We start from the raw sequence: 15,910 nt of genomic DNA, 5'->3' as shown, positions 1-15,910 counted from the left end.
TATCAATTAAAATTTACTAATTTTATCGATATTAATAAAAATATAAATAAATAGTTATATTTCTGATCCAACTAATTTATAATGGAAATACAATGAAATAACCCCAAAAGACATATTTGCCCCTCATAAATGAAAAAATTCCTAAACATTCAAAGTTTTTACGTCTTTTATATCAGGTCAGGTTGCACCCAATTGCCTGGCCTAATGACCCAAATAGTCACCATTAATTTCAAACCTATCAAATGGTTATTTAGATGACATGTGGCTCTGTACAATTTAGTACAATCGACTCTTATAAATATGAGTTGATACACTTTACAAGATAAAAGATAGGCTATTCATTATTAATATCGCACTTTGCAACCGTTATAACCTGAACTCAATACTAATTTAAACATTGAGGGATTTTAGTCCGAAACACCTTATTAAACCTAACAAGTTGTATGGAGACCACCCTTATTCATTCAGATTAGGGTAATCCCTCGAATCTGCAATCACAGAAATATTCAAATCATCGTCAAGTTACCATCAGATCCTTGAGGACCTTAAAAAATTATCATATTTTTTAATGTATTTATTTAATACAAGTAGTTACATTTCCATTATTCTACTAGTCCTACTAATATTTTGTGTCTTTACACAAACTTATATAGAACAAAAATGACAAAATTAGGTTGTTACATTATCAAATATCTTAGGTGAAATTGAATATTTTTTTTATATAAAGGTATCAAGATGGTATGAAAATTGTAAAGATTAGAAAAAATATACAAGTTTTGTTATTTTATTTATTCAACCCCCCCCCCCCCATGGGCATGTTAATGTGAGTAGATAGAAAAATACATATTTAACCCTAACATTTTGTATTGTAGATTTTATTAATTTATTTTTTCCAAAAAATAGTAAAAAAATAAAGGTATTTGTAAAAAAGGAAATAAAGTAAATTAGATTGTCACCTCCTAAATTTAGAGTTATATACACAGAAAAAAATCACATTTTTTTAACATTACAAATACATCATTTGAAATTGCAGGTGTAATTATAACAACAACCTATCATAGAAAAGAATTTGCACAACACCCCATGAAAAAACAGTACATTATCAACCCTAAAGGGTGTACCTATAATTTTGCAAAAGGTATGGGATATTCTTGTATTTCAACATAACTTCATGTAGTGTCAATGTTATTTACCTCGAAAAATACAAGGGCTTTTTACCTTTAATTCTATTTGCTTAACACTACCTTTGTCACACTCTATGTTGGGGCATGTTGATGTGCATCGCGTGAAAAATACATCTTTAAGGCTCTAATGTTTTCATTATAAACTTAATTAATTTATTTACGTTAAGAGAAATACTAAATAGATGAACTTGTTGCAAAAAAATACAAATTTTTTTAATCTATTTTTTCAGCACACACTGTGCTGGGAACGTGTTGATGTACACGGTTTGAAAAATACATCTTCAAACCCTCTAATTTTGTTGCGTTGTACGCTTTATTAATTTATTTTTTACAAGACAAATCAAATTAGAAGAAAATACTGTAAAAAATACAATTTTTTTCATCTATTCATTCATTACTATACTTAGTACACCACCTAGTGGGGACATATTGAGGTCCATAGCTTAAAAAATATATCTTCAACCCCTTAATATTTTGTATTGTAACTTTATTAATTAGTTTTATCTGAGATGAGTAAAATGTTGGACAACGGTGAATGAAAAATTAAAGAATAAATTTAACTAATAAATTTATTTAGATTAGGTTAAATCATAACAAGTGATTGGTTACGATGTGCGACGCGTGAATGATGATTGATGATGCACAATCATCAGTCAGCTGTATTTGATCAAAGGTGGGTTCTTTGGTTGGAATTATGTGTTCATTGGGTGAAACCCTTTGGATGAAATGATGCGTTAATTTGAGTGAAATGATATGTCATTTGGATTAAATGATGCGTCTGAAAGAATCGGATGGTTCGGAAACGCGGCGGAAGTGTGAAATAAAAGAATTGTTAAAATGATTCAAAGAGGTGTTTCGTTTGAGATTCTCGGGCGTTCAGTATTTGTCAAAAGCATAATAATCAGCATATAAATATGCTAGATAAGTAGCTAAAGAATGAAACAAAAAAACATAGAAACAAAATTGAAACTTTACCTTTTTGTTTCTTTAATTGAGCAGCAACATGCATTGTTCTCTTTACGTTCTTCCATTCCATTCACTTTAGAATCCAAAATTAGAATCTCACTAATTTGTCCACACCACACTAAGGAAGAGATGTAGTTTTTTTTCTATTGCTAGATAGAACAAAGAAGAAAAACAACTCCAAACTAACACTAGTGTTTAGTGCTTTTGGAATGTTTTATATTCTAACTTGAATCCAATTCAATGTGTAACAAAAAGGAGAACATTTTTTGAGAGAAAAAAGAGCAAATTTCGTGGCTTAGGTGCTGGTCATACATGATATGTGTGTAGTTTTGTATATTACATACAATTGAATTCAAAATCCAATAACTACCAAGTTTGCCTCCAATGCAACCTATACACACACATGCATATAACCTCCAACCATGATGAAATAATCACTCCATTATGTTTATCATGGTGAGAATTTTCAACTCCTTCTTTACTTGTTCCTACCTCCCTCAAATGGGCTTGGACTTCAAGTATGAACCGAGCTTGATTTAATTCGCGGGCTTTATTGTTCTTTTTCCTGACACGAAGGCTTAAATTAAGTCCAACCAAAATCCATTGGATAATAATTAATTAAATTAATTATAGCCCCACTAAGTCCAAAGTTCACTTAATCTAATTAAATAAATCTAAACACAAACTCTAATTAATTGATCTAATCAATTAATTAAGTCAAACCATATAAATTAATCTAATTAATTTAAAGGTGTTAAGTCCAAAATTAATTAATTGAATTAATTAATTCTTTTGTCATCCATCAAAATGGATTATTAAATAAATGATCCAATCATTTATATATTCTCTTTGAATTAATTTAATTAAATTAAATTAATTTGTTTCTTCTCGAATTAATTCCACAAATTCCATAATGATTTGTGTGTGACTTTTTAGGTTCACCCTCAGCTAGACTTGGGTATTGCGTCCAACACAAATAATTAATTAAATCTAATTTAATTAATCATTTTCAATTAACCATTAATAAAAAATGCCCGTCACCATGGGTGGTCGTCTAGCAACGGTCCATGGCACTAGAGACTAGGTGAATGTTGGTGTGAACATTTATACTCTCGAGTTCCATACAGGTAGGTCCTTCCATCGACCATATCCCGACCTTAGTGTAGGCATGGAATTGGGCATCGGTTCCCATCTTGGACCAGACAATAATGTTGAATATTTGAGATGCGTTTACTCTATTGATTTTGAGCTCGACTCGAGCTCGAAAAATTCGGAGAGAGAGTGAGGAGAATGTGTGTGGATGTAGGTGTGAGAGAGAGATAGAGTGTGTCAGTATATGAATGATGATATTTTTGTCTTATAACATATTAATTTTATATAGCTTATAAGATTTTATAAAAAAAATTAAAAAAACTAACTTTTTTTTAAAAAAAACTTATAAAATCCAAAATATCTTAATTTGAAATTTTATAAGTTTTTTAAAAAAAATAATCAAACAATATATTAAAATTTATAAACTATCAAACATCTTATAGCTCATAAGCTTAGCCAAACGGCCACCGAATCAAATGTCAAAAGTTTAGTAGAACACGTAAATACTCAATACACAAAAGGGTTGTACTCCGTGCAATAATTGTCGGACAGTGACTCAGTGGAATCCAACCGAGTGGGCTGATTCTGTCTCAAGGACTCTCAGATTCGGGTGCATAAGAACACGTGCAGCTCAACAAAACCCTCCAACTACTATCGCCCCACCCACAACAAATATGAACGCTACATCCACTCCCACATACTCTATCAACACTCCATTTATGTTGCAAATGACTAAGTTGCCATTTTCAACTCAAAATACTAGTTTATATATACTATAAAATACTGATTTGAATTTTTTTTATTTTATGTATTTTTATGCCTTTCCATACTTATTAACATTTCTCCTTAATTTATATCAAAAATAAAGAAGTTAATGGTATACTAAAATAATTTAGTATATAAAAAAAAATTAAAACCTTATTAGTAAAAATATTCATTGAACTTAAGAACATAAATATTTTTTATTAATAAAAATATTCTAAAAATGAATATTAAAACTATTCAGTTTAAATAAACTAATAATTATTATCAATAACCTCAAAAAAATCAAATTTGAATAAAATATGCATTTTTTTATCTTATATTTCTACTTTTTCGTCCAATTTTAAACGAAAATAAAATTAAACTTCGAAGGAGTCTCGTATAAATACAATTTTATTGCTTCTCCAATTATTATTATAACCAAACACCAAATTATTTTTTATACATTAATTTTTCCTCTTAACTTTTCTTCTACACTCATTTTTTATTCAGACCAAACAACTCTGATATTGCGCTTGTTGTATGTTCTTATTATTATATAGTTTATGATTTATTGAAAAATCTACGTCAAATATATAGATAAAATAAAACTACTAATCTTATAAAATTTTAGCAACCACAAATGCGTAAATTATTTGGAGAATATCGGACTAACTTAATGAGATTTTAAAAATAAATTGACGACTTCATAATTTTTGTAAAAAAAAATTATAAATTCATAATATCTTATTTTCTCGATACAGTCTGTCTGTTTTTAGTTTTAGTTTTTCAATAAAAAATATGTGTTTGAAATTTTGTATAAATTTTCGTATGAAATAATAATATATTTAAATTAGTTAATAAAATTATATTTTATATTAAATATGGTGTCAATAATATATTTTTAATAAAAATACGTATAAATAAAAATATTTTTCATGCACTCCAATTACTATTAAAAAATTATAAAAATAAAAAATGAAAACAAGAATTCAAAACTTTGAATAATTGCATCTGGATTGTGGACCCCAAAAGAAGGAAGTAATGATATGAAGCTACAAGATATATGCAAGGGCATTATTGTCCTTATACAGAGGCCGTAGGCGCATAGAATAGAAACACAGAGTTTCAATCATTCATACATCTGGACTCCATCGTGCCGACCGGTGCTTCCTCCGCAAGGAAAAAGAAACAGTAGAAACTGCAAACAACGTAGTAGGGAGGACGCGGCTGAAATTACAATAAATTGCTGAAGATTGGATCGCCGGGCCTACGGTAGTGGCTTCATGGCGGCGTTGAAGCTGTTCGTGTTGATGGGTTTTCTTTTCCTAGTGCTGACCAGCATCACAGTTGATGCTGATGCCTCAATCTCAGACGTCGGTGTTGATGCTGATGCCTCAATCTCGGACGTTAAGGGTGAACCCAGATCGGATGGCCCTGATTCCGTCGTGTCAGAGCAGCTCAACTCTAAGATCAGCAGTCTTGGTGAGTGGGCTCTTAACTTTTCCTCTCTGTATTGTGTTATTGACAAACGCTTTGTCGAGGTGATGGGCTGTGTCGTTGTTTATGTTTCGAGTTTTTCAATGGGGTATATATTATGTGAACTATGAAGTGCTAAATTGATTTGGGTTGAACTCTCCGCATGCATGTGGAAGGTTCCCCTTAAAGACAATCATGCATGAATATGGGTTAGTAACTAATATGATTGTTTGAAATTGTTCATATTCTTGGGTCCGCGTTCAAGCTATTTCTCCCTTTTTCTGTGTCTGATGTCTGCAGTTTAACACTAATATATGCATCCACTTCGATGGGTGGATTTTATGCATACTTGATATTTGTCCTGTTCGTTACGACGCCATATCTGCAGATCATCGTATATAGAAGATGTGGTGAAAGGAGGTTATTAGAAACTGGTTTTCAATGTGGAGTATAGTTAATTCACATAGAATTTCTTTGGAGAAATGAAACCATCGGAGAAGTTAAAATTCTTGGATGTTGGAAACACCAACATGACTTTCTTGCCACAAACATTGGCGTAGAGAAGAGACTGGTTATATTGTGCTGAAGACTTGGATATGCAGTGGAATACACAGTGCTTCATCTTGCGGAGCATAGAAATTCATAGAGTTCCTCATCAGATTTACTCTGTGATAACTTACAATTGATTTTTCTTTCTGCCCTTGTCTTTTTCTGGCATAAAGAGGCCCGGAAAGCACAAGTGATAATCAGTATGCATTTTCAATTCTCTTAACATTACAAATTGGCGGTAAAACGGATTAGAATTTGCTGCAGTAAACAGCCATTATGAAAGCATTACATGCCATGAATTAAGCATAGCAAGGTTAACTTCTGGTGTTTAGGATGAAGTAAAACTTAAATGAAGTGTCGAAGAGTTACATCCTGATCTCCGTTTGCTGGTCTATGCTTCACTAAATTCTGGAGCATCTCCTTGACTTAATTCGGAAGTGTCTTCCTAGGAGCAATTATGTGTTTTCCTACGGCACTATATTATGTCAGAACTGTGGAATTTACTCCTGGGCCACTATCGGCATGTCCCTTCATTGACACTAGATTTTGCATAGAGTTCTTACAAAAGTGAAATAGCAGACCCTATTTCGGCATCTTTCTACCCAAAACCAGTGTTGGGCCGTGTTAATTTCATCAAGTAAAGGTCAAAGCATTGCCTCACCTTTTCATTGTTATGATATTGTTTGGACCTGGATATTGCTACATTATGTAATCAGTTCATATGGATTTGCTGAAGTGGGTTACCTTTTTTCTGTTTGGGGCTTCTTCCCTGCCTTGTTTTGTTATTTTGTGAGCAATGTCACAGTGTAACTGTTTTTCGATTGGTAGTTGTTTCTCTTTCTCTCTTACTCATTTCTTATGTTGAAGGGTACCGTATTGAGGAGAAAATTCGAGAAATAAAAGACAAGGATGCAGTGATCGCAGCTAAGGACAAGATAATTCAAGAAATATCAGATAGCATTGTGTCATTGAAGAGTGAAGTTGCTTCTCTACAAGTGAGTGAATTGACTCCCAAACATAAAGTTCTAATATCACTTTTCCATATGATAGGGACTTTTATGCTAACAAATTGACAGCTTCCAAGTGATTTGGATCTTAATTGTTTATTGCTTAGGAAAAGGGAAAATTGGATGCTGCAAAACAGGAAGACAAGGCTCATGAAAGAGCTCGTGAATTGGAAAAGCAGGTGGGGAAACTAAAAAGCAATCTTCATGTACAGATCAAGGAAAAAGAGCAACTGAAAGCCAGAGAATCTGAAGCTGACAAAAAGGCATCCCAATTGAATTCTAAAGTTGAAAGTGTAAGTCACTCGCATGTATGAAGTTTGTATGGTTTATGAAGTACTAAATATGATGTGATCTTTGAGTCTTTTCTTTTTGGTCTTCTACTGATGCATCTGATGTTATAAACTCATTGTCCATGATCTTCGTGTAATACTGCAAGATCTATTGAAATTGTGCATGGGTTTGATATGTCGAATAACTCTAGGTGCCTCTAAATGAGTTTCTGGAAAGATTGAGATATAATTACATTCTCATGAGAAACTATGATGTTGCACAGCGAAAAACTACCATCCATGCATTAAGAAGTACATATATTGCTACACTAGTATAATATGTTTGTGCTTCACTAGTATGAATTTATTGAGTATGCAGTTTGTGCTTCACTAGTATAATATGTTCTTTTTCAATATGGGTATGCTGCTTGATAGTCACAGAAGATTTATGCAATTATCTGCTTATTAATCAGATAATGTGATTAACTCACTTTATGCTAATCAGGACGGAACTAAATATACTTTAATGGTTTGATTCGACTTCATGGATTAATTTGGTGTTACTGTTAAATTTTGGTTTGACAGCTCCAAAAGATTATTGATAACCAGAAAGCTACGTTGCGTAAAACTGAACGAGCTCTTCAAATTGCTGAGGTATTTTACATTGGTTTAACTACTGATTAGATGTTTTTCTGCTGCGGTTAGGATGATTGTTACTGGTTCTAATTATATGTACTCTGTCACAGGAAGAAATTATGAAGGCAAAGTTGGAGGCAACATCCAAATCCAAGGAGTTGATGGAGGTATCTTTTATTAGGTTATCTTTTGCTTACAGTATGTAGCCTGATTCTTTCAGTACCAACTAACTGCTATCTCATTTGGCTTCCTTGATGTCCCATATGGATCCATTTTCAGTTTTTATGTCATATTCTTTCTATATTGGTCCTGCACACTTGTCATCTCATTCATACACCACAATTGTACTGGCGAAGTCCTGTATATCTCTATCAGCTATATGAGTGTGTTTCATCTGAAGCCAGGCATCATGACTACGATGAAGTTATATCAGCACTTTGCACTATAATATTTTTTTCTGAGTTATTGCTCATTATTATTGGACTACTGATGTTGTCATCTTAGTAAATTTCAGATAAGAATAGTTGGAGCATGGAATAAGGCACAAGAGGTCGATATGTATGTATTTTATGACTGGAGCAATATTTAGCGCATGCCAAGATAATCTGTTAAGAAATAGTATATTCGGGTTCTACATAAACATCCTGAGTTCATTCTTTTGTGCATTTTGTGTCATTTGACAATTTAACTTTTGCTCTCTAGATTCCTTAAACCGCCATATTTCAGTTCACTTAACTTTTGCATTTGCTGGCTAAAGTGGAGAATGATGTACTTGCAACTTGATATCTTGCATACATTTTTCTGTGCTACGCTTTATCTGCTGTGTATTTCTACTCTTGTTTTCCCTCCACCCTATCTTCCCCTGATATTTGACCCGGTCTTCTTTCTATGATAATACTGTTCTTACTGAAAATCTGAGTCTAGCATTTGGCATTTTTTATCTCTTCAGTGTGGGATTATCTCTGTTAGCTGTATATATTGTTTATTTTTATGTATAAATGTCCCCAGCTTCTACCTTGCCATCTGTCTTGCTGGATTTAGCTTGTTAAGCTTGTTCATTTTTACGTATATGCAGTTTCATGGTGCTTGGCTTCCACCTTGGCTTGCAGTCCATTTCATGCGTCATCAGGTACTTATTTATTTTTTTATCTCACTAGGTTTTGAGACATTAATGTATTTAGTTAGTCCCTTTTGCATTTCAGATACTTTTGGAGAAGCACTGGAAAGTGCATGTGAAGCCTGTTCTGGAGCCATTGATGCAAAAGGTTAGCATTTTAGCTGCACATATTTATATAATATATCCTGATCTTATCTTTCAAATATATGAATAATGATCCACCCTTTTTGCTGGTTTTAGGCTATTGAGAAGAAGGCCCAAGCTGAAGAGTGGGCTGCACCGCACTTGGAGACAATGAAAACTGTAAGTCAGCTTCACATAACATAACATTGCTTAGTCTTTTTTGTCTCTGTTAGTGTTTGTTTTGCTTGATTGAACATCAATGTGGGAAACAGAAAGTTGGATTGTATTTTCCCAATGGTGATGCCTTTTCTTCTTTCTCTTGTTATCCACTTTTAGATATTTAGTTGGTCTGTGTTTCATGATTCTTCATACTGCAAAATGGGCAATTTGTGTCGATATCACCAGGCCTTCTTTTTGAATCTTGAAAGCATTGGCCTAAAATAAAGGCTGATAGCAAGCTAAAGATAGCATACCTATTTGTTTATTAGTTGATGAACTTTTCCGTTATACCTCCTGCGGATTTGGATTCTGATGTTTGTTGTTACCGCTGGACTATATGAAGAAATGGGTACCAATCATCAAAGAAAAGTGGGTAGTGGTATCCAGCAATGTTGAACCGCATGTGCGAACACTAAGTGCAAGAACAATTGAGATATATGAATCATCTAAGACTACTGTAACTCCGCACATAATTAGAGTGGGGGAATTTCTTGATCCTTATTTTCAGGTAAGGTCAATATCCGCCGAGTTTGTTTGTTTACCTTTTCCATCATCCACCTGTACCACATGAATTAATTTGATTATCATGCAGGAATTAAGGAAAGTCAGCAAACCTTACATTGATCAGGTAGCTACTGCAACAAGACCTCATGTTGATACATTACGCTCTGCTTTGAAGCCCTATACCCAGGAGGCAGTTGTTGCCTATGGGAAGTTCGTCGAGTCGGCTACAATATACCATCATCATGTATGTTATGCTTATTCCTATATTTTGCAATCATTATTAGAAATTTGACCATACACTGTTGTGCTAGTACGTAATTCAATGAATATTCTTCTTCACACAGAAAGAAATTTAATGTCGTGCATTGACTTTAGATTGTACAGTGAATATGAGGCTTACAGTTGATATCTTATAGGAAAGTTTTAAATCCCCTTCTCTGCTCTTTAAATGAAATATAGTTTGTAAGAGCATCGCAATGAGGTTGTTTGTGAGCATGGTTTTATGCCCATGGTAATATTTGCTTAATATTTGACTTGCATACTTGATTAAAGTATCATCATCCAACTAAACCCACCAAACCTGTCTAAACACCTTTAGAACAATAAACTATTGACCCTAGGGAACTGCACATTGGACATGCCACCACATAGAATAACTCTGGCACAACGTAACACTTAGGAAATGTCGGTACTTATCCAAGTTGCTTGCTGTCAGTGCCAAGGCAGAACTTCTGCCAGAACCATCTTAGATTAGTTGTTTTGGTTAAAAAGAAATGTGAAACATTAAAGTGCATCAATTTGGGTTACTAGTAGGTGTGTCATGTGTGTTTCATGTTATCACTGAGTCATTGAACTATATACTTTGATGCTATTTCTTCTTGTAGATGGTTAAGTATTCTAGCTTCAGTTGAAACAAAAATGGTCAGTTTTAATCGATATTTAGCATAATCAACTTGTTCATGATCTGAAAAGTACTTTCTTATATATGATTAAGGTTCAAAACAGAGTTGAAGAGAAACTGAAGAGCCATGAGCTTACAGAACCTTGGGCGACAAAAGAGCTGGCTTGGTTCGCTGTAAGTTCTTGACAACAATTTTATGGCCTTGTCTTCAACTTTTTAGTGAGAACATCGGTGTATCATGTTGCAGTTTAACTGACCCGTTGTGCTTTAGGCCTCTGCACTGCTGGCTTTGCCCGTCCTTTTTCTGTTGAGAACATGTTCTTCCATCTTTTGGTTAGTATGACTTCTTCCTCCTTGGCAAACACTATCTAATGGTTTTTCTTTTTGTTGCAATATAAAATTTTATTCTCCTTGACATCATATTGCAGCAAAAAGGCGCAAAAGCCCATTCAATATGGTAACTCCCATCAGAAAGGAAAACATGCACACTTTGACAAGTAAAGCCCGGATAGGTATGCCCATCCGCCTTAGCTGACGGGAATGGAGACAAGCAAAATATAAACTAAAACACAAATTTGTTAAAATTAAATTTTCAAAATGCGTAGTGGATCCAAATCCGAATTCCAGTCATTACTTCTTTAGTTTTCCATCCATCCATTCATTTGTTTTTCTTTGGGGAGAGGAGCTATTTATCCATCAAAGTGTTGTTGCTGCACTATCTTCTTTTGATCTTAACGATAGATCTTATTGTTTTTGGTCAGGCTAGTTCGGTCCCTCTCCGATGGGCTCGTAGTTTCCAGAGCTCTACATGTTGGAGGAAATTGATGCCAGATCTTGAAGCTTTTGCAGCTTCTCTTTATACAAGGAGAACATAAGTTGGAATAGGATTTTTTGAGTGGAATATCTCACTCAAGTTTCAAATGGTTACTCGAGGTATAGGTATGTCCATGTCGCCCGAGTGTAATTTCTTCCTTCCGTTTCTCTCTTTTGGCCTTCAAAAGTATCAGATGCCACATCTTAAACGATCTTTCCCCATGGGGAAATTAATTTATTCGTACTTTTAGCATCTTGTGAAATATTAAATTTTGTCATCTTATTCTTCATCATTCATACCTCTTCTATTTATGGCATGTATTTTTCTCCCAGATACGCATCACATATACACCGCACTGTTGTTTCTACCATAAAACGTACACAAATAAACATAATATACGATCAAACGAACCAAAACTATTTGTAATGCCATCATCACAATTATTGCACCTGTTGCAATACAAAGAATGGCTTGATTCTTGAATCTTGGTACAGCGGAGAGGGATGGAGTAGATTTGGGATAGGGTTCTCGAGCTCTCTCTCTCTCTCTTTTTTTAATTATTTTTTAATGCATGCATTCATTTAACATATAAATTCATGTTCGAACACAAGACTTCTCTTGTAGGAAGTTTTGAGCCCAAATTCTTAGGCTATGATTCTCGGGATTTGATTTTTTATAGCAGTGGCACTTGAGAATTTAGATTTTTTTTTCTATAATTTAATAATTATATATCTCTATACATTATATAGATTTTTTTTATATTATAATAAATATTTATATCTATATTCCACTCAAACTTTTTATATTATAATTATATGTATCTATATCCTGTACTATGTATATTGAAAAGGAGACCCATAAAATAACTATAATGGCAAATTATACATGAATTGCAATGTACTAAAATGTATTTGTTTTCTTGACATAATAATTATCATTTAATTTACTAATTTTATTAATAAAGTTCTATTTATACACATTTATAAAATTAATATTTTTTTATTACTTATGATAGCTTATTTATTTTAATTTTATATTTTATTTATTAAATACATATAATAAAAATTTAAAATATATATATATGCATCGAATGTGCTCTAATGATTGATTATATTTAATTTTGTACTTGCCAATTTGGTGGGATCTGAATTAAATTTGGAAATATTTATTTATTTATTAATAGCATCTGTTTTTTATACTTAAAAAAGTCGTGGTGTTGTTATTTTTTTATCGACTCTAATAAATCAGCTTGTGTACTTCCGATCCCAGACCAATCGGTCACGGACGCAAAATAAGCTTAACAATATAACCACACACATCATTTTAGAAGAGTGAAGAATGCAAAATTCTAATTAATAGTTTCCAAATACTATAAAATCTATAGGTGCAGTGAATATTTTAAAGGAATAATTATATTTTCCTCCCCTAAAATTTAGTGTAATTATATGTAAATTTTTTGTGGTTTGAAAAATTACGTATAGTATTCTTGATTTTTGCTTTCGTCTAACAGATAAGTTTCCCCATTAATCAAAATTTATTGAATCTGCTGATATTAACAAAAAAATTCAATGAAAATTGATAGTTTTTCTTGATTGACTTATTATTGCTGGTCAAATAATCTTTTTGGAACTAAACTACCCTTATAACAATGAATACCTCATCACTTGCATTAATACTTAAAGGCGTATGAGGATAATTTGTTCATAAAGAAAAATATTTTGACCTGCTATAAGTCAGTAATAAGCCAATCGGAATAAATATAGATAGATACTATAAGCTAATACTCGCGATCCTCCTGCCCAAAACAAATTAACGTTGTGATGGAATTCATTCATTTCTAGATAAGAAAAATTATTTGTTTAGTTCCTTAAGTTTGACTGTTATTAATTTTAGTCGTTTAAATTTACCATTTTAGTTTTAATCGGTAATTTCCAAAATTGCTTGATTTTAGCCATTTGGCGTAATTTTGAACAGTGTATACAATTTTTAAAGAGCATTTTTAGTCCATATATATCCATTCATTTTACATCTCATAGCTAATACTCGCCTAAAATGGTATAAGAGTTTAGGTTTATTGAAAAAAAAATTATTTATATACACTTAAAGTATTATGATGGGACTATATCAGCCTTTATCATTAAAACAGCAAAAAAAGTCATAAATTAGGCTAAATAACCAAATTTATGCAAAATTGATAGATGAAAGGATTAAATTTAATATAGTTAAAATAAAGGACCAAAATGAAAACTAGTTTAGATAGAAGCATTGACTTCCTATACATTATATTTGTTGTTGGTGAACAATCTATTTCCTAATTTGATTCTTTCTTTATTCTATTCGTTTTATTTATTTATTTTATTTACATTAGAAAAATTCTTATACAAGTCTCGACTTACACATAAAAAATTGTGTGATTGAGGACCCCGTGCATAACTGTCATTACATTAATAAGGAACAAATAAACACCGATAATGCCTTAGCCTAATGATTCTAAGATTAAGGTTTCATCAACAAATTTGATGTCATGTATTCTAATTCTACGGGACATGTGGGTATTTGTCTCGCTTTATGTAATTTTATTGTGATTTATTTATCATTATTAGTTATATTAATATATTGAGTAGACATCATTGTAATTTATTATTGTTATTAGTCAAAATAAATAAAAAGATAACAGAAAAGCTTTGCAAGAAAGCAACTAAGGAAGAAGCATATACAAAATAACAGAGAACCTTCTTGGCTCAAAACTACAACAACAATGAGTATCTTACGAACAACTAGTCAAAAGAGTTGTCTAAACCATGATGCATAACAAAGTTTGTGCATGAAGAACTGTGGTGTGAATCGTAGCAGCATAAGAAATATAGCGACTCCACGACATATAACAGAGAAAACCTTATCGTCGTCATTAAATAAGAAAAACAAGATAGAAACTCTGCAAAGAAACTGGCTAATGAAGAAGCATATACAAAATAATAGAACAATGCAAGGGCTTGTTCGAAATTACTAAAACCCCCCTCTCTAAATTTATAACATTTACAACCCCGACCCCATTTCAACGGCCAGTAATTTAAATTTGATTGAACGCCAACGATCTATTTCTACAAATATACAAATGTAAATATTCTTCGTATACTCATATTAGAAATGTACGACAAGCAATGCAGAGAGCACAACACATGCGTCAGAATACAACCACAAAAGAGCAATGTATAAACCAAAAAAGAACCATGAAACAACTGACCAGAGTAGCAAGGACGAAATCGAAGCCACAATGAATGTTGAAGGAGAGGAGGTTCGGCATGTCATCGTCGATCTCCGTCTCGACGCCGCAGTACCGAGACTCGCTCTTGTCTCCGCCATATCTCTCTCCCAGCGGCATCTTCTCTCCCTTCCTTCTCTATGAAGAGAACGAGGGTTGTAACTTGTGAGTTGTGAGTGAGTGTGTGTTGCTTGGAGAGGAGGTGAATCTAGGGTTTTAGCACCCCCGCTCCAATGGACTAAGTTTTTTTCCGCTTCACCAGTCATTTTCCAGCTATTATCATTTTTTTTGTTATATTAATAATTGTGTAAGAAAAATCACCAACGGCTACTTTTTTCTTACCGTTGATTTTTTTTTTTAACCATTGATTTTGTAAATAGAATTTGTATAAAAATTTACATAGAAAATAATTTTTATAATCAATTCATAATTTATTGTGTTAAAAAAAATTAATAATTTGTAACAAAACCAACGGTAAAAAAAAATCACCAACGGTACAAAAAAAAAGTAGCTGTTGGTGATTTTTCTTACGCAATTATTAATGTAAAAAAAAAAACGATAATAGCTAAAAATGATTAGTGTTCTCATCCACTGACTAGGCCTATAATTAGGATCCATATGCGTCATGAAACTTATAAATAAGGCAGATTGCTTGAAATGGAAATTTTTACATCTCATTCTTTTAATAAGTCAAAGCTGCTTCATGATTAACTTGAACGACACCCCGCAACCAACCACAGTGAAAAAAAACAAATTCGCTTGGAGAGGGGGTGAATCTAGGGTTTTAGCACCCCCACTCCAATGGACTAAGTTTTTTTCCGCTTCACCAGTTATTTTCCAGCTATTATCATTTTTTTTGTTATATTAATAATTGCGTAAGAAAAATCACCAACGGTTACTTTTTTTCTATATTGTTGATGATTTTTTTTAATCGTTGGTTTTGTAAATAGAATTTGTATAAAAATTTACATGGAAAATAATTTTTATAATCAATTCATAATTTGTTGTGTTAAAAAAAACTAATAATTTGTAACAAAACCAACGGTA

General features: G+C 32.5%; 1 protein-coding gene and 1 long non-coding RNA gene across 4 annotated transcripts; one reads left to right on the top strand and one right to left on the bottom strand.

Annotated features, from left to right (window-relative positions):
- The first annotated feature begins 5,110 nt into the window (after nucleotides 1–5,110).
- On the top strand, nucleotides 5,111–11,853 carry LOC105160023 (uncharacterized). Of its 3 annotated transcripts, XM_011077313.3 has the most exons (14): nucleotides 5,112–5,468; nucleotides 6,879–7,006; nucleotides 7,126–7,311; nucleotides 7,873–7,941; nucleotides 8,034–8,090; nucleotides 8,999–9,052; nucleotides 9,126–9,188; nucleotides 9,281–9,343; nucleotides 9,726–9,890; nucleotides 9,975–10,130; nucleotides 10,881–10,961; nucleotides 11,059–11,120; nucleotides 11,216–11,299; nucleotides 11,549–11,853. In XM_011077313.3, exons 1-13 carry the CDS (start codon nucleotides 5,270–5,272, stop codon nucleotides 11,286–11,288), a joined length of 1,356 nt encoding a protein of 451 aa, XP_011075615.2. In that variant the 5' UTR covers nucleotides 5,112–5,269; the 3' UTR covers nucleotides 11,289–11,299; nucleotides 11,549–11,853. The 3 variants fall into 3 exon arrangements, 2 of the variants coding, with proteins under 2 accessions (XP_011075615.2, XP_088738277.1); XR_016066213.1 differs by lacking the exon at nucleotides 11,549–11,853 and having other exon boundaries at nucleotides 5,111–5,468; nucleotides 11,035–11,120; nucleotides 11,216–11,234; XM_088882151.1 differs by lacking the exon at nucleotides 9,726–9,890.
- LOC148789302 (uncharacterized) lies at nucleotides 9,972–15,126 on the bottom strand. Its single transcript, XR_016066214.1, has 2 exons — nucleotides 14,846–15,126; nucleotides 9,972–11,091 (listed from the first exon to the last, which is right to left on the bottom strand). It is a non-coding gene; the product is annotated as an uncharacterized LOC148789302 (long non-coding RNA).
- Nucleotides 15,127–15,910: the final 784 nt, after the last annotated feature.

The sequence above is a fragment of the Sesamum indicum genome, linkage group LG1 (assembly GCF_026168435.1).
Source record: "Sesamum indicum cultivar Baizhima isolate 11 linkage group LG1, ASM2616843v1, whole genome shotgun sequence".
NCBI lineage: Eukaryota > Viridiplantae > Streptophyta > Magnoliopsida > Lamiales > Pedaliaceae > Sesamum > Sesamum indicum.
This window is presented reverse-complemented; position numbering and strand designations above follow the sequence as displayed.